The sequence below is a fragment of the Schistocerca serialis genome, chromosome 8 (genome assembly GCF_023864345.2).
Source record: "Schistocerca serialis cubense isolate TAMUIC-IGC-003099 chromosome 8, iqSchSeri2.2, whole genome shotgun sequence".
In the NCBI taxonomy this organism is placed as follows: Eukaryota; Metazoa; Arthropoda; class Insecta; order Orthoptera; family Acrididae; genus Schistocerca; species Schistocerca serialis.
In genome coordinates, this window is record NC_064645.1 from 563,521,418 (window position 1) to 563,544,909 (window position 23,492).

At 41.9% G+C, this 23,492-nt stretch overlaps 1 protein-coding gene across 1 annotated transcript in view; it reads right to left on the reverse strand.

Annotated features, from left to right (window-relative positions):
• Nucleotides 1–23,492, reverse strand: part of LOC126416048 (BSD domain-containing protein 1-like) — an 84,240-nt gene that overhangs the window by 51,370 nt on the left and 9,378 nt on the right. The window contains exon 3 of the mRNA XM_050083519.1: nt 7,617–7,662. Coding sequence (XP_049939476.1) covers nt 7,617–7,662 — 46 coding nt within the window. The remainder of the gene's footprint in view (nt 1–7,616; nt 7,663–23,492) is intronic.

Below are 23,492 nucleotides of genomic sequence, written 5' to 3' on the forward strand. Positions count from 1 at the left end.
AGATTCGGAAATGAGACACTTAAAGTAGTAAAGGAGTTTTGCTATTTGGGGAGCAAAATAACTGACGATGGTCGAAGTAGAGAGGATATAAAATGTAGACTGGCAATGGCAAGGAAAGCATTTCTGAAGAAGAGAAATTTGTTAACATCGAGTATAGATTTAAATGTCAGGAAGTCGTTTCTGAACGTATTTGAGTGGACTGTAGCCATGTATGGACATGAAACATGGACGATAAATAGTTTAGACAAAAAGAGAATAGAACCTTTCGAAATGTGGTGCTACAGACGAATGCTGAAGATTAGATGGGTAGACCACTTAACTAATGGGGAGGTATTAAATAGTATTGGGGAAAAGAGAAATTTGTGGCACAACTTGACTAGAAGAAGAAGGGATCGGTTGCTAGGACATGTTCTGTGGCATCAAGGGATCACCAATTTAGTATTGGAAGGCAGCATGGAGGGTAAAAATCATAGAGGGAGACCAAGAGATGAATACACTATGCAGATTCAGAAGGATGTACATTGCAGTGGGTACTAGGAGATGAAGAGGATTACACAGGATGGAGTGGCATGGAGAGCTGCATCAAACCAGTCTCTGGACTGAAAATGTATTAACACGATTCACATTGTCCGTCGCACTTCACATAGTGTAGACCGGGAACTGTCTGCTAGGCATGCCCGATGTGAAATTGACTGGGCACGGGCCATGCTGCCTGAATTGTGGTTGTTCCGCCGGCAGAGGGCGCGGCCGAATTCTCACGTGCCCTCTGGTGGATGGGACTTTACTTGCGGCAACTACTGTCCATGACGCGCCGTGCCGATGTGCGCCTCCCGCGATCTTTCTGGTGGCTACTGCACTCCTCCTCCTTCGGAGAGGGGGGGGTGGGGGGGGTGGGGGTGAAGCCACTGTGATCCACTGTGTCGGAAGGTGGAGTGTCGTGCAGTAGCGATGACCTCCACGTCCACTGGAATGCTGGAGTCGGGGGGGATCTGCCAACCCTCACGCTGGAACCTTCGAATACGGTTGGAAGTGACCCACACGAAGAGGCCCCCGTCGTCCCACCACCGGAGCCCAGGACAGAATGGACGATAAGCTGTCTAACTCCGGATCCCATTCCACCTTGGGAGGGGCAAGACCCAGTGGCGGGGACAATGGGGAAGGCATGACCACAGGTGAACCAGCCTCCTGAGAAACCGGGCCTGCGAGGGGGACCGGCTCTCGCCAGGGTATCTCTAACCATGGCGGTGCCAGCCAAGGCTGAGAACCATCGCAGTGTGGCAGAATCACAGTGGGAGGGGCGGTAGCGTCCCCTGAGAAAACAACACAGGTGCCGACAATGGGGAAGCCGGCGCCTGGGGGGGTCAGATGGTGGGTGCCCAAATGTGGACGTAGCTGATTTTGGTGACGACGTACCTCCTGGTCCCCCACCTGCAAGGTATAGAGCCGGCGGCCATTGCAGTGCAGGACCACTGCCGGTATCCAATGTGGATTGCGACCAAACCCACGTGCCCAGACCGACACACCCGGTGGAAAGCTGGGTACCCCATTTTGCGAAGACTGGCGAGGACCAGGCTGGAGGAGGTGCAGCAGAGTCCTAGGTTGGCGCAAATGGAGAAGCTCTGCGGGGCTGTGTTCTCCCATCGGTGTGGTCCGGTATGCCGTCAGGAAAAACGTCATCGCCTCCTCCACAGGAAATTCGTGCACATACTTTTTCATCTGCGTCTTAAATGTGCACACCATGCGCACGGCTTCCCCATTCGATTGTGGATGAAAGGGGGGAGAGCAAACGTGCCAAATACCGAAGTGCCTACAAAAATCCTGGAAGGTCTGTAAAATAAACTGAGGTCCATTGTCCGATACTGGCAGACCTTGCACAGAAAAGATTTTTGCGAGTGCCTGGATTGCAACTTCTGAAGTGGTTGAGGAGCAGCGAACCACATATGGGAATCGGGAATAAGCATCAATGACAATGAGCCAAAAGCCATTGAGAAACAGGCCCGCAAAATCTATGTGAACACGTTCCCATGCCTGGGTTGCAGGAGGCCATGAAGAGAATGTTGACCTGGGAGACGCCTGTTGGATCGCACACTGGGAACAGGCGGCCATCAAGTGCTCAATTCTCTGTCAATACCGGGCCAGTACACATGTCTGCGAGCAAAGGTTTTAGGTTTTAGTACTGGAAACACCCCAGTGCCCCTCATGTAATAACATGAGGACCTCCCTACACAAACTTGCAGGAACAATCACGCAAGGAGCTGTATCATCGGTAGCCAGGTGAACTCCTTCCAAGACTGAGAGGCGGTCTCGTAGAACAAAATAATTACGAAAAGGGTCCGAGGCCCGGCCTGGAGTTCGGGACGACCACCCCTGCTGAACGAGGTGTACTACTTGCCGGAGAATCGGGTCAGCTGCTGTTTCCCTGGCGACTCTAGAACTAGTGATTGGGAAGCCATCAACCGCTTGGCAGGATGCCACATCCAAATGAAAACACAATCTCCTCCTCATCGAACTTAGGATGCGGCCCTATCGGAAGAGGGGAAAGAGCGTCGGCGTTGGCATGCTGTCCGGTAGGGTGAAAATGAATGTCATAATGGTACTTAAGAGAGGAACAAGGCCCAGCGCTGCAGTCTGTGGGCCGCCCTATCCGGAATCTGAGAGGTGGGGCCAAATAATGATATTAATGGCTTATGGTCAGTGATTAACTGAAACTTCGTGCCATACAAAAAAGGGTGAAACTTAGTAACAGCGTAGACAATGGCCAAAGCCTCCTTTTCCACCTGGGAGTAATGGACCTGCGCGGGACTAAGAGTTTTAGACGCAAACGCCAGTGACTGCTCGGAGTCATCCGCGTTGCAATGGGCCAGGATTGCACCCACCCCATACTGCGAAGCATCTGTAGCCAGGACCAACGGCTTATTGGGGTCAAAAGTAGCCAAACAAGGTGCTGACACGAGGAGGCCCTTCAACGAGGTGAACGCTCGCTCGCATGCAGGCGACCAATCAAAAGAAACACCCTTGCGCAGAAGGTAGTACAGGGGGGCGGACTATGGTATAAGCCCTGGGTATGAACCAGTGGTAATATGCAATCTTGCCTAAAAAAGCTTGTAACTCTTTCAGCGAAGCGGGCCGAGGAAGGTCGACGACACCTTGGACCAAACTTCCTTGTGGCTCGACGCCATGCTGAGAGATGGTGTAGCCCACATACTCAATGAACGGCTGGAAGAAGTTCCACTTACGCAGGTTGCAACACAGGCCCACGGACCTGAATTTGAGAAAGAGAGTTCGAAGGTTGTGCAAGTGTTCCTTCATGCTGCTGCCTGTGACAATTATGTCGTCCAGGTAATTAATACAATGAGGGATTGTCGACGTGACATGATCAAGATAACGCTGAAATATCGCTGGGGCACTGGATATTCCGAAGGCCAGCCGTTTGGAGTCCTCATCAAGTGGTATCTGATGATCAGCCTCTGAAAGATTGATTTTCGAAAAATATTGGCCTCCTGCCACGGCGGGAACAATTCATCAGAACAAGGCAAGGGATAGGTGCCCACAACCAATTGGGAATTAATGGTGGCCTTGAAATCGGCACAAAGACATAATTTTGTCAGGGGTTTCCTGACAATAATGAGGGGCGAAGCCCACTCACTAGAAGAAATGGGAAGAATGACCCCGAGGGCTGTCAGCCGGTCTAGCTTTGCTTTTACCTGAGGGCAGAGAGCCAAGGGGATCTGCCTCGCGTGTAGAAAACGCGGGCAAGCTGACGTCTTCAACGTTAAGGGAGATTCAAAGTCTGAAACATGCCCCAGGCCCTCCTCAAAGTTAACCTTAAAGCCAGAGGTCAAAGATTCCAATAATTGATAGGGAACATCTTCGGAGACCAACTGTATGGTGTCTGCGATAGAAAAACCGAAAGCTTGAAAGGCATCCAATCCAAAAAGGTTAGCGGAGCTTGCATCACTGACAACAATAAAAGTAAGAGGCTGAGTGACTGATTTGTAAGTAACCTCGGTAGTGAATTGACCCAGGAGGGGAATGAACTGTTCACCATAACCACGGAGACGCCAGTGAACTGGTGCCAACAGGGGTGACCCAAGGTTGGAGTAGGTTTGTGCATTCAACAAGGAAACTGCCGTGCCCGTATCTACTTGCAGTTGTAATCGGCGCGACCGATCCGACACCTCGATAAAGAGTTTGTGTGCCGATGCGTCAGGAGCCTGACCCAATGAAACTTCCTGAATGTCAACGTCCATGTCCTCTGTACCTGCTTCCTTCGATTCTTTTGAGGCTGAGCGGCAAACTTTAGCAATGTGTCCTTTTTTATTACATTTGCGATAAACGGCCCAACGCTGGGGGCACTCTGACCGATCATGATGTATATAGCACGACGCACAGGACAGTAACAGGGGCCGGCGGCCGGAACTCTGTGTACGCGCCATGCAGGAGCAGCCGTAACGGCCAGATTGTACCGCACGCACGTCGTCCACCCCGGACGTAGTGGACGCGGCCGCACCGCCCTGAACCGCCGCGACGTCGCACCACGCTTCCAACTGTTGACCTGCGGCGTGAGAGACTTCATACGATTGAGCAATGGACAGGACTTCCTCAAGGGAAGGGTCTTCCAACTGCAGGGCCCGTTGCCGGACGTCCCTATCAGGGGCCGAACGAACGACGACGTCTTGCACCATAATGTGGGCATACGACTCTCGCGACTGCTCCGTGACAAAATGACGCTTATGACTAAGACCGTGCGGGGTAAGACTGATGGGGCTGTTCCTTGCATTGATAGAACTCGACCCTAGCTGCCACAACATGCGTGCGGCGGCGATAATATGAAGACAGCAATGAACACAATGCGTCAAAAGACAAGGACAAGGGTTCCTGCAATGGCGCTAGCTGCCGCAACACTTGATACAGCGAGGAAGATATCCAAGACAAGAAAAGAGCACGACATACCTCCGCATCGGCAACATGAAATGCCTGGAAATTCTGCCGAAGGCGATGTTCATATGCATCCCAATCCTTCGCCGTCTCGTCATACGGGGGAAAGGGAGGAGGGAACGGCGCTGGAGCAGACTGCGTGGAGAGCAACGCCGGAAGCGCTTGGTTCATGGTTGCCAAGAGCTCCGTCTGCTGCTCAACCAAAACCCGCACTAAATCCTCCATGCCATGGATAAGCTGCGAAACCAGAACAACGACGCAACACGCGAAAGAACGACCCTACTCGTCGCCAATTGTGTATTAATACGATTCAAGTTGTCCATCGCACTTCACATAGTGTAGACTGGGAACTGTCTGCTAGGCATGCCCGATGTGAAACTGACTGGGCACGGCCCGTGCTGCCTGAGTTGTTGTTGTTCTGCCGACAGAGGGCGTGGCCGAATTCTTACATGCCCTCTGGTGGATGGGACTTTACTTGCAGCAACTACTGTCCATAACGCCCCGTGCTGATGTGCGCCTCTCACGATCTTTCTGGTGGCTAATGCAGAAATCAATAACAACAACAGATGGTTTTCTCCTAATAGAGTCAGTCCCAAACAGGTGCAGTTGCAAAAAGCCACAAAAATTAGTCAATTCACTTCCAGTTCCTTGTCCAGCTTTCTTTTTTGATGTGTTTGGATCTGGAATCCTGGGTGTGGCCCTTTTATTTCATCTCTCTCTCTCTCTCTCTCTCTCTCTCTCTCTCTCACACACACACACACACACACACACACACACACACACACACACACACACGTTAACGAAATATACAAGTTTCATACACAGCATTAGCCAAACACTACTGGATCCTTCTTCACATGACACTGTGAGAAGCCAGATTTTTGAAGTCTGCAATTAATGATTGTGACTGAATCAAATACAACAACCATTTGCCATGTAGTGGCATAAAACAGTGGATAGTGTGTTAACCTGATGTGTGGAAGGTCACAGGTTTGAATCTTGTCAAATGCTGTGAAATTTTTATTCTTCTAAAGCTAATCAAAAAATTTTGACTATTATTTTTATTCAATTAATTGGTTTAAAGGTATTTCTTTTTGTAATCCATTACCACATCATTTTCATCATCATACTGACTTTTTCATTTGCTCTTACTTTTCCTTCCTACCATTCTTTTTTTCGATTGGAATCTGCTTGTATTGCCTATAATCTGCAACAAAGTGCCAACCAGGTTGCTTATCGGCTGGCAACATGGCAGCCTGTGTAGCCAGTGTGAGGATAGCTTCAGGTAACCAATGGCAATGAGAAATTACAGTTTGCTTTTACCACTGAAACTGGCAATTTTCTGTCTTGAGTTTGTTTGTAGAGGTTAGGCTTAAGTGCTGTGAACAAAGAGATATGATTTTAGTTCTGCCTCAGACTGTTAATTGCCGTTTTCTTAGATATGTTGCACATCATGAGGTTGTGGTTATATATATCACCTTCAGGTCAGCCATCAAAGACTGCCATCAATCATTCGTCTCGTACAATCTGTTAGTGTGCTATGCAAGCTGGCATGTGCACTGGGATCGTAATTTTAAGGCCGATCACACTGACAGTGAGCAATGCCTCCTGTGGCAGAAATGTGACTCCGCTCTCTGGTGGGTTGCACTCACAGGTGCCCTGTGCAGTTTGATGCAGTCTCGCTTTTTACAAGGATCTCACTCAGTGTTTTTGGCATTGATCAGCAATAAATTTCAGGCAGACCTTATAACCTTATTCCAGCATGCTCTTACCTCACCCTATTTTCTATTTGCTAAGGCATTTTTGAACAAAATGACAAGGTTATGATGGAAAGACCAACTTTTTTTATGAAAGATTTTGAGAAAAGAACAGTGGAACCAGATAAAATGCCTTCCTAGTGTAGCCCCATGAAAAAGGCCAAATTAATGGACATTCTGTTGCAACACAACTCAACACTCATTAAGAGAATATACCAACAATATCCACAGCTTTCCTTCTGTGTGGTGATTACTTCTTGATCAAGATAAGCACCATCTTCCAAGAACTTAAAGTGGTTTCCCATCCCCCAACTAAGGTTGCAAATTGCCTTGGATTGGTGAAAGATGATTTATTATTGGGGAAAAATGAAGTCTATAAAATGCCTTGCCAATGTGGTATGGTTTGTACAGATCAGATCACATGCACTGTGCAAGAATATTGCACAGAACACCGATCGGCACTTGCCTTTTATGACTATCTGTTATAGATGTGTATAGCCACTGGGTATGCAATAGAATATGATAAAATAAAAATTTTGACTCCTGTCACAATGGTTTGGGGTTCCTTTATTAACTAACATGTGGAAACAGGCATGCCAGAAAACCTTATCAACCAGGACAGCAGATATGAATTGGATAACATATGGAATCCCATTACTTCCATGATTTGCTCTTAGCAAAGACAAGAGACTGCTGAGGGCTAACGTGAGTGGAGTTTCACATTAACGTAGTTGACATTTTCATTCTTATAAACTGGGTATAAGTGAAACTGAATGAAAATGGGAGTGTGATAGTGATTTTAAGTGAGTTTGTATTTTATGCGAATCAAAATTTATTGTTTGTAAAACATGTTCAGTAGTACAAGAAAAAACACTTTTATCCAGTGTCACACTGGTGAGAAAAACTGTATAATGTACAAACCTTGGATTTAGCCGCATTATACCAAGAATCCCACCAGTTTCCACCCCTAGAAGAGAAAACAAAATATTTGTATCTAAAGAACTCAGTTCACAAGTGATACATCCAAATTTTTAGACAGCACACAGAAAGTAAAATGTAATCCAAGATTTTCCACATCCAACACATTCTTAATTTAGGGAGTACTATGTGAATGTTCAAAAGTTGTTTGCAAGTCATAAACACACATACGGCAAACTTCATTACAATGACAATCATGATACAGATTCTACATCAAATTACAAGTCCATAAATTACTGACTGGATGACTTGATTGACAGCTTTCACATATAATATTGGTCTCAAGCTGCATGATAAGCTAAGCTTTTGCATATACAGTTCATCTTTTTGTGCGTGTTACACTTTAAGATATATCACACAAATGTGGCAGTAAAGTTTTTAATAATGACATAAATGTCTGATCTTCAGGGTTCGAAATTCTTCTAAATGGCTCGTCATCAAAGAGTTGATTTTTAAATGAGAGTCAAATGCTGTGTGTTTTAATAAATTAACCCTTAACTACTATCGACTGTCTCTCAGACCGCTGCTAATTTTTGTGCCGAGATGTTTCTCACACCCCTGCAAAGCCAAATGGACTCTTCCATGTACCTTCCTACTGGCTGTCAAGCTACATGTGCCAGCATTCTTGCTGCTCTTTGTTTCATAATTATTAGCCTTGAGAGGTCTCACAGACATACCATAGTGTTTGCTTGCCACGTTTTTACTGCATTCTACTGTTTCTCCATGGCGGGGAAAGCTAGGCCTTCTGTGCAACGTGTGTTATGTGAGACAGATGTCTTCACTTGCAAGATGAGCCTCAGACACCGAAAGAAGAATTCGAAAAACGTGCACCTTTTGCCCTCCTCGTCTGAAGAGGAAAACAAGGTATCCATGTCAACAGCGTGGTGTTCTGATTTGTTTGGAGTGTTCCAGGAAGGTCTGCGTGAAGTGTTTGCAGGTGGAAATTGACTAAAGCATGATTCAATGGCACATGAGAACAAGTATTTAGTTTTTACTTGTAATTTAAGAAGTAAAATGGTGGCAAAGTTTCTCCATTCATAGACTTATGGACTGAAATATTCCCTCTACATTGCAAAGTGAGTCGTAAACTGAAAGCTGACTTCGCACACAATTTATCGTAAGTCATGTCGGTTTTTTCCACCTAGTTATATTGCCAATTTGTAATATAATCCCTCTGATGAAAATCTGTGCGTGAGTAGAGAGCTAACTATCTGCTGTTATTTTCGTAACTCATAAAATAAAAATATACTCCAGATTTCGCTTTCTTTTAATTGTCGAAGTGTTTAAAATACCACAGTGTTTAAAAAAATCCAATTTCTACAAAAGCCACCTCTAAGAAGTGTAATGAATGACTGGAAGTCAAGAAACTATATATATTCAGCAAAATTCCAATTTGATATATGAAATAGAAAAATGTGGTCTGTGAGACCCCTCCATAGTAATTGTGTTCCTGTGAATGGCCAGAGTAGTTAAGGGTTAATGGTACATTCTTGTACATAGTGCAACTTACGTAAAAGGATATTTACTTTGAAAGTAACGCTTTTCAAACCACTAATCGCAATATTTTCCCGCGACCTGTTAGAAATAGGTTCATTTCAGCAGTTGCCAGAGAGCGCAGATAACAGGCGACACAGCGCTTGGGTAGCTATCATGACGTAGGAAGCCCATATGTACGTACGTGTAAAACATTGAAAGATCATACATTATGTCATAAAAGAAACAAGACCTCAGAGGAAACTGCAAGAGCATCGGAATTTCGTAAACCGTATTAAAATGTGCACATTTAAAGTGCATACTTAAAGGGCACATTCGAATGTCCAGATTCCCAATGAAGTAGACCTCGACCTGATATTAAACTTTTCAGTGTGGTTTTCGGGACGTAAATTTTCTTGGAGCACCAGTATTGTATTATACCATGTTTGGTTCTTTATTATGGAATAATGCCATACGTGCTAGAAAATGAAAACGTGCACTTGAAATGCAGCGAACAGTTGAAACTAGCCAGTACTGTGGAGTTAAACATTTCATTTCAAATACATTGCCTCTGCGGAAAAGGTTAACAAAGGTCAAATTCCTTTAGCAAACAGACAAAACTAACTTCATTGTTCTGCATGGCGATTAATGCTTGACTGTCAGAAAGGTGGAAATAAAATAAAATCTGAAACTAGTGACATATTTCATCCTTCCGTAATTATGTGAATGTGTTTTAATTCGTTTCATAGCTCCCGGCCACAGATATCCGTTTTGTCTTCATTTGACGTGGGAGTAAACGAAAGGGAAACAGCAAAATCACTAAATGTAAACACGGATCACGTTGAGACTACCAACTATAACTCAGACTGCTCTGCGCATCAGCCCCGGATCTACGACATTGCGAACCTGGTCAATACTACAAAAAATCGAATTTTCAAAATATGTTTATCTTGTAGCGCACATCTTTCTGAAAAGTCTGAAACACAAAACATATGTATTCGAGGAAATGTAAGACATATTATTTGGTCGTAAGTATGCCAAAGTGCAGTGCCACGCCTCTTCATAAAGCATTTTTCTACCGCATGTCCAAACTATATTCAGGAGAGTCGAAATTGAAATGTCCTGTGGTGCCTCTCCTGCTCCCCTTCGGCCGGTTTGACAGCCTGCCCCTCATAAAAAAAATCTCACAATTATTAACGGATGGGATTATTTGTAATCGAGAGTACAAGAACTCTTCAGAAAAATCTGAATTCTTTATTGCCTATTAGTTAATAACGTTACTTCCAGGATAGAACTTAAGCGGTTGCTAGCCGGGGACTGTACTGCTGGTCCTTACTAGTGTAGCGATCTGGCCAAAAATTTTCGGTCAAAATTTCATTTTCTTGGATACACAGAGAAGATAATACGTAAACTTTCTCACCTGTTATTCCTGTCAGTCATTTATTTCCATTCTGGTAGTCTGAATCTATGGATTTCGCTAGTAATTATAACAATGCTGATCATTCGCAAACCCAATCAACCACATAATCAGACAGCGATTGGCATTCATCCATTCGGCTTTACTCCGCTCAGCTCGTATAGCCCCGTCCCCTTTTCTCTGCGGAAAGTTTATTTCTAGAAGCAACGAGGATTCTCCTGACAGAGACATGCATTCAAAAGTCATTTTTGATTCATTCAGAAATCAACCTAATACGTGTTCAAAAATGTTCAAAAACTAACAGGGAAGCATTTCAAAATTATATGAATAATTGATAGACAAACGTGCGCTGGATGCTAGGCACTTTGTGGAACAAATTTTTTTCCTCAAGAATATGAATTTGGCGCCCCCTTTTCCTGGTAGCATCTAGCTGCTTGCTGCGATTGCTTTCACAGCCAACAACCACATTCTTGTAGCCAGAAGTGGGAGAACCTACTACTCAAACGTGACTCAATTGCACATGAGCCCGCACGTAACTGCTACAACAAATCGAATGTAAACAATTGCGACTTCACACTCATTGGAGGCAATTTGTTGTTATGAAGCACTGCATAGTCTTCTTAAAGACTCTGACACATTTTCATTTGGCAGACGCTTGCATGAGCACTGTGTGTCGTTGTTGTATATGGCGCATTTCCTTTGCAATTTAAGTTATTTTCGTTTTTTTTCTCTCGCTTATATTTTATTGTTGAAGTATTGTTCTGCAGTAGCTGGATACAGTAATATTCTTTGTTAGAGTATCGGTTCTTACCTGTCAAAATTACAAAAATTTAACTGAAAACTAAAACAATGAAAAATTTCCAGAATTCTAAAAATATCCCGTGTTTTTCCCAGTTTTCTCCCGGATGAAAAAATTCCCGGGTTTTCCCCCAGATCTCCCGGTTGTCCCGGGTCGTATACACCCTGTCATTGCTGTAACATTGTTTGGAGGTGCAGTTCATCCAACGGCCAGTCCAAAATAACTCTGAAGGAGGCCTATTTCAGTTTCTGTCAATCTGCCACAGTCAGACAGAGATTTTCCATCAGACAGCAATTTTCCTTTCATTTCTCTTCGTAGCTTCCTCAATCTAGCAGCCCTCCTCTTTTGCACATGTCCACAACACTCTAGTTTTGTTCCCAAGGTATCACCATCGAACTCATTAATTTTATTGAAAGCTTTTGAGTCCCCATCACCTAGGTACTTCATATATCTAACATTATAAATAGGCACTGACCTCTGAAATATTTTTAGAGCTCCATCACACCTCATATCTCCAATGTAACCATCATAATTCTTAGAACACTGATGTTCAATATGTCTTTCAGTGTTACCATGGCACGTGTGGCAGTACTTAGATAAGCACTCAACATCAACAACTTTTCCATTCTCCAGAGAAGTAGCACTTACAAAACCATTCAAGGAATGATGTCCTCGACGTTGCCGTGTTCCATGAAGTGCAACAAATTTAAAGGGTCATATTCTCTCACTGGCAATTATTATTCCAATATATGTTCCTGTTGACTGGATTATTTCCCATTTGTGACCTTCAGTACAGTCACTTTCATATTATGAAACACAGTCTTCTTCAGATGGGGACAACAAGCATTTGACATTACAGAAAAAGAAGCCCCTCAGTCAACTAGCAACTGATCAAGTTGGCCACCAATGAGACTTACTACCATCTTGATAACTATCATCCATGGAGAATTTTCGCCAGTGGTGCCCTCACCTCCTTAGATGGTGGCCTTGCTTAGTTTTCCTGAATTCAGTGCTTAGCTGAGAAGCTGATACCTGTGTGGGGTGTCTGGGAATGACAATGGCATGTTCAGATGTAACATTATGCAAAGTATGGTGATAAGCTTTGACCCATAGATAAACTATAATTGTCTTCAGTTGACTGGGATGAATACGACTGTTTTGTTGCTTGTCATTTTGTGGTGTAAGCCACTGAACACACTTCTTTTCTCTCTGCAGTAGTGGACATGTCCACGGCATCCACAGTGAAAAGGGACCAGTGTGTTGTCCTCCATCCTGCAAATGTGTGTCTTTCTGCAGGCATTACAATAGGCAGAGGAGTTGGCTCTACCTATGTTGATCAGGTGTTGGGGTTGTTTGACAAGTCCAATTTGGCCCAGTCAATTCTACATGGTCAATCGACTGGTCTTGGATATTGGTGCTAAGGACCTCTATTATGTATGGGCTCTACATTCATGGCTGCTATTTATTGTGTACTTGGTTCAACATGACCTACTAAATATGATGGAAGAAAGAAGGAAATTAAAAAATTCTGTGAAGAGGGAAGACCACGAGAAATACAAGAGTCTGAAAAACAGAATCAACAGAGAGGCAAAACAACCAAGTGAAAAATACATTGATGATCTCTGTATTTCAGTTGAGGACAACATGAGAAAGGGAAATATTGACAAGGCCTAACAGAAGAAACAAGTGTAGGGCCGTGATGTATGAAAATGGCAATATGTTGGATGACAATGATGAAGTTGCAAGAAGATGGAAACAATATATAGGAAAACTGTACAGCGGACCAAAACTGTCTGAAAACATCATGGAAGAAGAAACAGAAGTAGATGCACACAACATAGGTGAACCTATATTAAAGGAAGAGTTTGAACTAGCTCTGAAAGAATTGAAAAACAACAAATCGCCTGGTACAGACAATATCCCAGCTGAACTTCTGAAATCTGGAGGAGCAAAACTGAATCAAGAGTTGTATAATCTTGTTATCAACATGTACGAGCTGGGTAAAATTCCTACAGACTTTGAGAAAAACATTATGATCCCTATTCCAAAGAAGGCAAATGCTACAAGATGTGAAAATTATAGGACGCTCAGCTTAGTTACTCACGCCCCTAAAATAGTAACCTCAATTATCCTAAAACACATAGAACAAAAAGTCGAAGCTACACTCTCCGAAGACCAGTTTGGATTCCGGAAAGATAGAGGAACTAGAGAAGCAATATTTTCTCTAAAACAAATAATAGAGAAACGTCTAGATAAGAACCTGATAATATACATAGCTTTCGAAGATGTAGAGAAAGCCTTTGACAATGTTAAATGGGATAAGATGTTTGAGGTACTCAAAAAAGTAGGAATAGACTATACAGATAGAAAAATTATATAGAACCTGTACAAAAACGAGACAGCAGTTATCCGTGGACGGACAAAAAAAATAGTGGTGAAGGTAAGGAAAGGTGTCCGACAAGGTTGCTTACTATCCCCCATTATCTTTAACCTATAGATTGAAGATGTGCTGAAAAAAGTAAGGGAAAATTCACAGGCAGGTGTAGTAATTCATGGCCAATGAATAAATATGATAAGATATGCCAATGATATAGCTGTCCTAGCTGAAAGTGATGACAATCTTGTAGTCCTACTGAATAGAAAGGATGAAGTTATGGGGGAAGAATATGATATGAGAATTAATAAAGCAAAAACAAAAGTAATGGCATGCGACGAAAAAGATCAAGTGAAAGTCCAAGTTCATGTAGGCAATGAACTGCTTGAACAAGCTGATAAATTTACTTATCTGGGCAGTAATATTACCAGGGATGGAAGGAGCAAGGCAGAAGTGATAAGTAGAACTGCTCAAGCAAAGGCTGCTTTTAACAAGAAGAAAAACATCTTAACATCTGAGAGAATCAGCCTTGAAATCAGGAAAAGATTTTTGAAATCATATGTGTGTGATTTTTTAAATCAGATGGGTGTGAAACATCGACTCCCGGGACAGAGGAAGACCAGAAGCTAAATTCTTTTGAAATGTGGTGCTACAGACACATGCTCAAAATAAAATGTATCAACAAGGTCACAAACGAAGTGGTTCTGAAAAGAGCAGATGAGAAGAGAAGCTTCTGGAGTTTCATTGTTAATAGAAGAGTGCAATTTACAGGCCATCTATTAAGACATACAGGACTCCTGAACACAATCTTACAGGGATATGTCGAGGGAAAAAGACGAAGAGGAAGACTACAGCTGAGGTACATTGATCAAATCGTGAAAGATGTGGGATGTAACACGTATAAAGAAATGAAGAGAAAAGATGAAAGACACACAGAATGGAGACAAGCTGTCATTGTAGCTGTTGCAAACCAATCCTTGGATTGACCACTACAGAAGAAGAAGAAGAAGAAGGTTCAACATGTCTGGCTGTCATAAAATGCTACAGCTCTTCTCCTACTACCTGGCATAAGAAAAAGGTGAAGTAATAGTGGTCTTCCACAACTGCGACAGGGACCACACTCAGGACTCTTTTCTGTTGCATTTCCTCACTGCACTGGTCCAACTTGATGAATTGTTCCGTGGCTGTGACATGTTTCACCAGAAGAGCCTGGTACATGTGCTCTACAACTCCTTTCATCTACATGGTGATCCTATTGGCTTCTGTCATATTCAGATTGAGAATGTTGCAAAGGACCGAAACAGTCAGTATGAAAGACAGTGTTGTTTCACCATCATGTTGGACCATGTTCTTCAACTCTTCTGCTAAACAGACTTGCTGTTGATTGTCACTCAAATGTTTTCTTCAGTTTTGCCTGGAATTTGCCACAGCTGTTGAACTTCTCATCACTGTTCTCAAGCCAGTACTGGGCTGTGACATCCAAGTAAAAGTACACATTTGCCAAACACATCATGTCATCCAAGTGTTGTATTTGGCAACTCGGTCGTCTCCTTTACTCATTTTGTTGGATCCCGACCAGCATCTTCAGAAAACATTCATGAATGCCTAGTGTGCAGCTGACTTACTGCTGGCTTGGAATCTACTGGTCTCCTGAATATACGGGCCTCTTGAATAATGTACTGTTTGTATTCCATTTGCTCCCTGAGTCGGTGTCGGCATTTATACTGTCTAATTAGGCCCACAGTGAGGTAGATACTGTGAAGTACCCAGCATATGGACCAAACAATATCTCATTGCAATAACAATTAACTCCAAATTATAATGGAGGATCTTCAACTAAGTACAACACTTGGCACTGACAGCACATTTATTAGTGACCTCAAATACAAATGGAACAGAACTGAGCTCCTGGATGGACAGTGCTGATATTTATACAAATATTTATTATTCCAGAACATATAAATATTATAAACATAAGGAATTTTGATAATCTTCCAGAAATAATAAATACGTGATAACAAATACTTGCTGCTGATGGAGTTGCAATTGAAGACCTGCTACTCCACAATGAATGCAACACAGCTCACAGCAGTATCACATGCACATCAGCAAACGATATTTAGAAATATCCATCATTTTGATTTGCAGCCCCTTGTATTGGCTGTGTTTGCAGTTAAAATTGTTGGGTGTGAGGTCCCCCGGTTATGCAAAACACCGTTTTTCTCAGTACCCAAACATGTTTCGGCACCACTGTGCCATCATCAATGTTTTTTTTTTTGTTTTTTTTTTTTTTTTTGTTTTTTTAATTCTGAAATGTGAACATTTTTGTTAAATGATTATAAAATTTTGTCCATTTTTAGTTCAAACAACAGATCGTTTCTTTTGTAAGTACCTTTACATTTGGTGTGCATTAATTTTCTGGATCACTTGTGTGTTAATTACTACAGGTAGCCTGTCATCTGCAACCAAACGATGTTGATGAGAAATTTTTTTGCTGGGAGTTAACCTACCTTCTAGAATGTAATTCAGTTTTTCGCACCTATATTCATTTTTACTTACGTTTTCGTGCGGCAAGTACTTCCATTCTCCGCATAATGCTGAGGTGTTGTGATGCACACATAACTATAACAAGTATTTTTCACAAATAACATAGTAAAACACTTTTCACTTCACCAGAACACAGTGCGATTGTGGTTTGTTGTGTGTCCCAGCCCAGTCAGTGTTCATTTGTTCACCAGAGAGTTCGGCACCAAATTTGAATTTTGTTTGCATTTTATCTGTGTGTGTGTGTGTGTGTGTGTGTGTGTGTGTGTGTGTGTGTGTGTGTGTGTGTGTGTGTGTGTGTGTGTGTAGACTTTATCCATTTGTGCTGTTTTTGGGTGTCTCTTGTGTTCTGATTTTTTTCTGTGTTGTGTTCTCCGTCCCATATCCTATCTGGATTCCCTGTTTCTTTAATATGTTGTCTACTCTGTAATCAATCTTGTTACTGTAGGTGAGTATGTGCCATTTCGTTTTGTGTGTGTGTGTTGTTGCTCTGTTGTGCCTTGTGTGCAGTCATTGTTTGTGTTTTGTGTTGTTCTGTGCTAGGTGGGGATTTCTGTGTGTGTGGTGTGTTCATTTTTGTATTGTTTGCATATTTTTTTATTTAACTTGTCTACCATATGGGTAGCATAACCATTTTCTACTGCTGTGTGTTTTGTTTTATTTTGTTTAGTTCTTGTGTGTAGTTCTGTTTGTTCATTGGCGTTCTGTTTAATCTGTGGAGCATGAATCTGAAGTTTGCATGCTTATGTGTCAATAGGTGGTTTGATAGGTTGTGAATGGTAGTGCTTGTGGTTGTAGGTTTCCTGAATATTGTGAAGTTGTGTCTGTTGCTTGTTTTTTGTATGGTGAGATCTAGAAAGTGTAGTGTGTTGTTAGTTTCTGTTTCTAATGTGAAGTTAATTTCTGGGTGTAAGTTGTTTATTTCATTGTGTAGCTGTTCTATGTGTGTATGTGGTTCATCAATCAGGCATATTACGTCATCGACATAACAGTACCAATATATGACTCTCTAGCTCTTTGGTTTTATTAAGTGTCTGAAGATCCTGTTCTCCAGGTTGTTCATGAATATGTTAGCTAGGAGGCCACTGATTGCTGATCCCACTGGCAGTCCTTAGTGTTGAGAATAAAATCCTTTGTTGAATACAAAATAATTTTGTGATGTTATGGTCTTGAGTACGGTTGTCACACTACTGGCCATTAAAATTGCTACATCGAGAAGAAATGCAGATGATAAATGGGTATTCGTTGGACAAATATATTATACTAAAACTGACATGTGATTACATTTTCACCTAATTTGGGTGCATAGATCCTGAGAAATTAGTACCCAGAACAACCACCTCTGGCCATAATAACGGTCTTGATACGGGTACAGCATTGAGTCAAACAGAGCTTGGATGGCGTGTACGGGTACAGCTGCCCACGCAGCTTCAACATGATACCACAATTCATCAAGAGTAGTGACTGGCATATTGTGACGAGCCAGTTGCTCGGCCACCATTGACCAGACGTTTTCAATTGGTGAGAGATCTGAAGAATGTGCTGGCCAGGGCAGCAGCCGAAAATTTTCTGTATCCAGAAAGGCCTGTACAGGACCTGCAACATGCGGTCGTGCATTATCCTTTTGAAATGTACGGTTTCGCAGGGATCGAATGGAGGGTAGAGCCACAGGTCGTAACACATCTGAAATGTAATGTCCACTGTTCAAAGTGCCATCAATGCGAACAAGAGGTGACCAAGACATGTAACCAATGGCACCCCACACCATCAAGCTGGGTGATATGCCAGTATGGCGATGACGAATAGACGCTTCCAATGTGCGTTCACCGCGATGTCGCCAAACACGTATGCGACCATGATGATGCTGTAAACAGAACCTGGATACATCCGAAAAATGACGGTACACCATCGCAGGCACTCCTGTCTGTGATGCAGGGTCAAGGGTAACCGCAGCCATGGTCTCTGAGCTGATAGTCCATGCTGCTGCAAACGTCGTCGAACTGTTCGTGCAGATGGTTGTCGTCTTGCAAACGTCCCCATCTGTTGACTCAGGGATCGAGACGTGGCTGCACGATCCGTTACAGCCATGCCGATAAGATGTCTGTCATCTCGACTGCTAGTGATACGAGGCCGTTGGGATCCAGCACGGCGTTCCGTATTACCCTCCTGAATCCACCGATTCCATATTCTGCTAGCAGTCATTGGATCTCGACCAACGCAAGCAGCAATGTTGTGATACGATAAACCACAATCACAATAGGCTACGATCCGACCTTTATCAAAGTCGGAAACGTGATGATACGCACTTCTCCTCCTTACACGAGGCATCACAACATTTCACCAGGCAATGCCGGTCAACTGCTGTTTGTGTATGAGAAATCGGTTGGGAACTTTCCTCATGTCAGCACATTGTAGGTGTCACCACCAGCACCAACCTTGTGTGAATTCTCTGAAAAGCTAATCATTTGCATATCCCATCATCATCTTCCTGTCGGTTAAATTTTGCGTCTGTAGCACGTCATCTTCGTGGTGTAGCAATTTAAATGGCCAGTAGTGTATTTCATTGATGTGTGTGTCTGGTATGTTTCCTTGTTGTTTTAATCTTTGTGTGATGATGTTGATTGTTTCACTTATTGGAATGCAGGTGTACATTGATGTGACGTCGAATGATATGAGGGTTGCTGTGTCCAGTATGTGTATGTTCTTGATTCTGTCTATTAACTCCTTTGAGTTTTCCAGATTACTGTTGTTATCAAACATGAATAGTTTTTTCAGTAGTGTGTGTGTTTGTTGGGCTAGGTGATAGGATGTAGCATTTTGGAAGTTAATGACGGGTCTTAATGGGATATTATCCTTGTGAACCTTTAGTAGGGCATTTAGGGTGGGTGCTTTTGGATTTTTCTGTGTCGTCCTCTTTACCTGTCCTTTTGAGAATGTATTATTGATGTTTCTCAGTATTTGTTGAATGTTTTTCTGGTATCTTGCTGTTGGGTCACTGATCAGTTTTGTGATATGGTTGTCTTTGAGAAAATCTAGTGTTTTCTCTATGGATTCTTTTTCATCCACAATTACAATAATATTCCCTTTGTCTGCTCTTGTTACTATGGCATTTCTCTGTTTTAATTTTTGTTTAAGTTTGCTGGCTGTGACTTCCTCTGATGTTTTTTGATTAGAAATAATTGTGGATTTGTGTTTTCTGATTATCAGTGTTATTTCTGCAACTAATAATTCTCTTGTGAAGTTTGCATTAAAATTTGGTGTGCTCAGTCTTTCTTGTTCCTGTATGATGTGTTCTGATTCCGTTGTAAGATTTTCTACTGTTTTGTGTGATATGTATGCGTTAATGTTGTGTTTTGGCCCTTTTTCTAGTAGGCTCTTTTCTTGTTTGGTAAGATTTATGTCAGTTAGGTTAACTTTTCTGTTATGGAACTTGTATTGTTGGTTGAGATTGTTTTTACTGGGTGTGTTTGTGCTGCTGATTATTCTGTTGAGTTTTCTGTTGTGTTTCTCTCATTTTTCTTGCATTATTTTCTGAATATATGCCTTTTTTCTCTCTGTTATTTCCTCAAAGTGAGCTTGTATTGTAAATTTGTTGGCCAAATCTAAATGTGTTTGGTAAAGTTCAGTGTTGAGCGCCTGCTTTTTAGCACGTAATTCCCTAATTTCTTGCTTTAGCCACAAAATCTCCACTTTCTTTTTCACTTTCTTTGGTGCAGATGACATGCTATTTACAGAATTCTTAATATAATCTGGAATTACATTATTAGCTAGGCAATTTTTATTAAACTGTATATTGAGAGTAGCTTCATTAAGGTGTTCCTGTATTTGTTGTTGAGCTTGCTGGGGAATGCCCGGCTGGGCAACAAAATAGCAGAAGGAAAACAGGACTTAAAAGGAGTACACTATACACTACACTCTGCAAGGGCACACTAGCACACTATTTAACACATTAAAGGAACTTTACAAATAAAAACAGCACGAACGGATAAAGTCGACACACAAAAAAAAAAAAAAAAAAAAAAAAAAACACACACACACACACACACACACACAAAGATAAAATGCAAACAAAATTCAAATTTGGCGCCGAACTCTGGTGAACAAATGAACACTGGCTGGGCTGGGACACATAACAAACCACAATCACACTGTGTTCTGGTGAAGTGAAAAGTGTTTTACTATGTTATTTGTGAAAAATAATTGTTATAGTTACATGTGCATCACAACACCTCAGCATTATGTGGAGAATGGAAGTACTTGCCACACGAAAACGTAAGTAAAAATGAATATAGGTGCGAAAACATCATGAAAAACTGAATTACATTCTAGAAGATAGGTTAAGTCCCAGCAAAAAATTTTCTCATCAACATCGTTTGGTTGCAGATGACAGGCTACCTGTAGTAATTAACACACAAGTGACCCAGAAAATTCACGCACACCAAATGTAAAGATATTTACAAAAGAAATGATCTGTTGTTTGAACTAAAAATGCACATAATTTTATAATCATTTAACAAAAATGTCCACATTGCAGAATAAAAAAAAATGAAAACCCACTGATGATGGCACAGTGGTGCCGAACCATGTTTGGGTACTGAGAAAAACAGTGTTTTGCGTAACTGGTAGATCTCACATCCAACGATATTTTGAAAAACGATTAGGGTCTACATGTAATTTTCAGTTTAGTACTTTTCTTTCAAATGCTTAATATACAAAAAACTGGGCTGTAGGCTATCTTTTTCATGTAAACTTCCTTGCTGTGTTTTGTCACTGCATTTCTTTTGTACTGGGGCTCCTTGGTGTGAATTCTACATACTAAAGAATTTAAAGAATTTTAAAACATTTGGAGGTGTCTGCTGGTTAGTTTTTTTCTGGTAAATATCTGAGTCGACCTTTATTTACATGAAGTATGATTCTCAATTTTTTAGTCCATAAACTGACACAAAAAGCCAGGAAAGGACACAAGGAAACGTATAACAATGTTATTCAAGACATTCAAAGCTAGTTTAAGCGAATAAATCAATAAAAGAGAAAGACCGTTTATTAAATTGTCTTGTTATTAGATTTATATGTTACAATTCCAGCAGCAATTCTACTTAACAGTTATAAAATTATACTTGATTAATGTAAGTCAGGACAAAAATTTCTTGGAATTGTTCAAGGGGAAAGACTATGGTCACAAAGCAAATTTCCAAAAAATAAGGGACAGTCAAATGAAAACGAGACAAGATGGAAAAATGTAAGTAAATGGTTTATTATTTCTAAAGTAATTGCCATAACAGTAATACATTTATCCCATTGTGAGTCATGATAGTCAATGCCTTCAATGAAAAATGGTTGCAGTTGCCTATGGAACCACGACTACACCATGCCCGCATCTCTTCATCCAAAGCAAATCTAAGGCCACGAATGTTTTTCTTCAGGGCTCCAAATACAGTGCTATTCAAAAAGAAGGAACAGATTTTAAACATTTATTGATTCCAAACTACAAATGATAGAAACACCATTTCAATGTCCCTGGAAAGAGAAAAGTTCAAACTTTCATGAATACAATGAGAGCACCATATGTTACACAACAAATATCAAAATAATGGCTCATTTCCTGCCACACACGAAGCAGCTGGTCTCTAGTTATTGATTTCACAGCTGCAATGATGCAATGTTGCAGATTTTCAACAGTATCAGGCATAGGGGGGATAAAAACACGGTCTTTTAAGTAACGCGAAAGATAAAAAAGTCACAAGGTGTGAGGTCTGGAGACCTGGGAGGCCACAGCAATGAAGTTCATCTTCTGCTTTTCCTCTTTCAATCCAACATCCTTCAGTGGCGTCACACAGGTGAACTTCATTGCCGGTGGTCTCCCACATCTCCAGAACTCACATCTCGTGGCTTTTATCTGTTGCGTTATGTAAAAGACCATGTTTTTATCCCCCTATGCCTGACACTCTTGAAAATCTGCAACATCACATTGTTGAAGATGTGAATTCAATAATGAGAGACCAGCTGCTTCGTATGTGGCAGGAAATGAGCCACTGTTTTGATATTTGTCGTGTAACACATGATGCTTGCATTAAATTCATGAAAGTTTGAACTTTCCTCTTTCCAAGAATGTTGGAATTGTGTTTCTATTTTTTGTAGTTTGTAAGCAATAAATGTTTGAAATCGGTTTCTTCTTTTCAAACAGCTCTATATATGGAAATTGTATGGGGAGAGATTAGGACTGTACGGAAGATTTGTGGGAGAGCCCACATATTGTCCAGGTTGCCGAAGTTTCGTTGGGAAGCCTTTGTGGCCAACATCTTTCCATATGGGCACTGACCATTTTATTAACAGCATCTTTCCATATGGGCACTGACCATTTTATTAACAGTTATGGCGATTACTTCTGAAATAATAAACAGTTTACTTACCTTTTTCAATCATCTCATTTTCATTTGACTGCACCTTACAGATCAGTCCTGTCATACTGCCTTCTAAGGCAGCAGTCGTCCAGTCAGAACAGGCCTAAGGTCTAATCTGCAAATGGTGATTATGCTTTTTTACAGATGGTTGGCTGACTACCTTGATGCCTTAAGGCTTATGATACACAAATACGAACACTTCATAAGATGTCAGCAACCCAGACCGTCCAGTGAGTCACTTCAGGATATGTCAAAAAAATAACAAGAAAATTTTATTTGTAATAATTGTCTGCACTGCTTACATTATAAAATATTGAAATGTGATGAGTAGTTTCAGTTGACTACGCAAAATGACACAAATATGTTACACAAGGAAAATTATTATTAAGATAAAAATAGCAATAATATAGGATAACAAATGTACCAAATCTGGTACCACGCGCTGCGGAATTTGAATCCACGCCAGACGTCATTGACATCAAAGACCCATAGAGGTCTCTGCACCATCGCGCCGTAAGCTGTGGTGGCGTGCGCCTCCTGGCCCGCTTTTAGTGTGAGGGCACCACAGTGGAACACATGGCCCCAGCGACCAATAGCGGCGCCCCCGATAGTGTACTTAAGTGCCGGCCTCTCACTCAGCCAGTCAGTCTTATCTCGCTTATGTCGGTTTTCACCTCGCTTTGTGCTAGACTGCTTACTTCCTGGTTCGTGTACGAGTGGACGTCTTTGTTTCCTTGTGACTCTGTTGTTCAGTCGTGTCATTCGCAGGCCTCTCGCGGGTCCCGCCGTACTTTCCGTCATTGCTACCCCG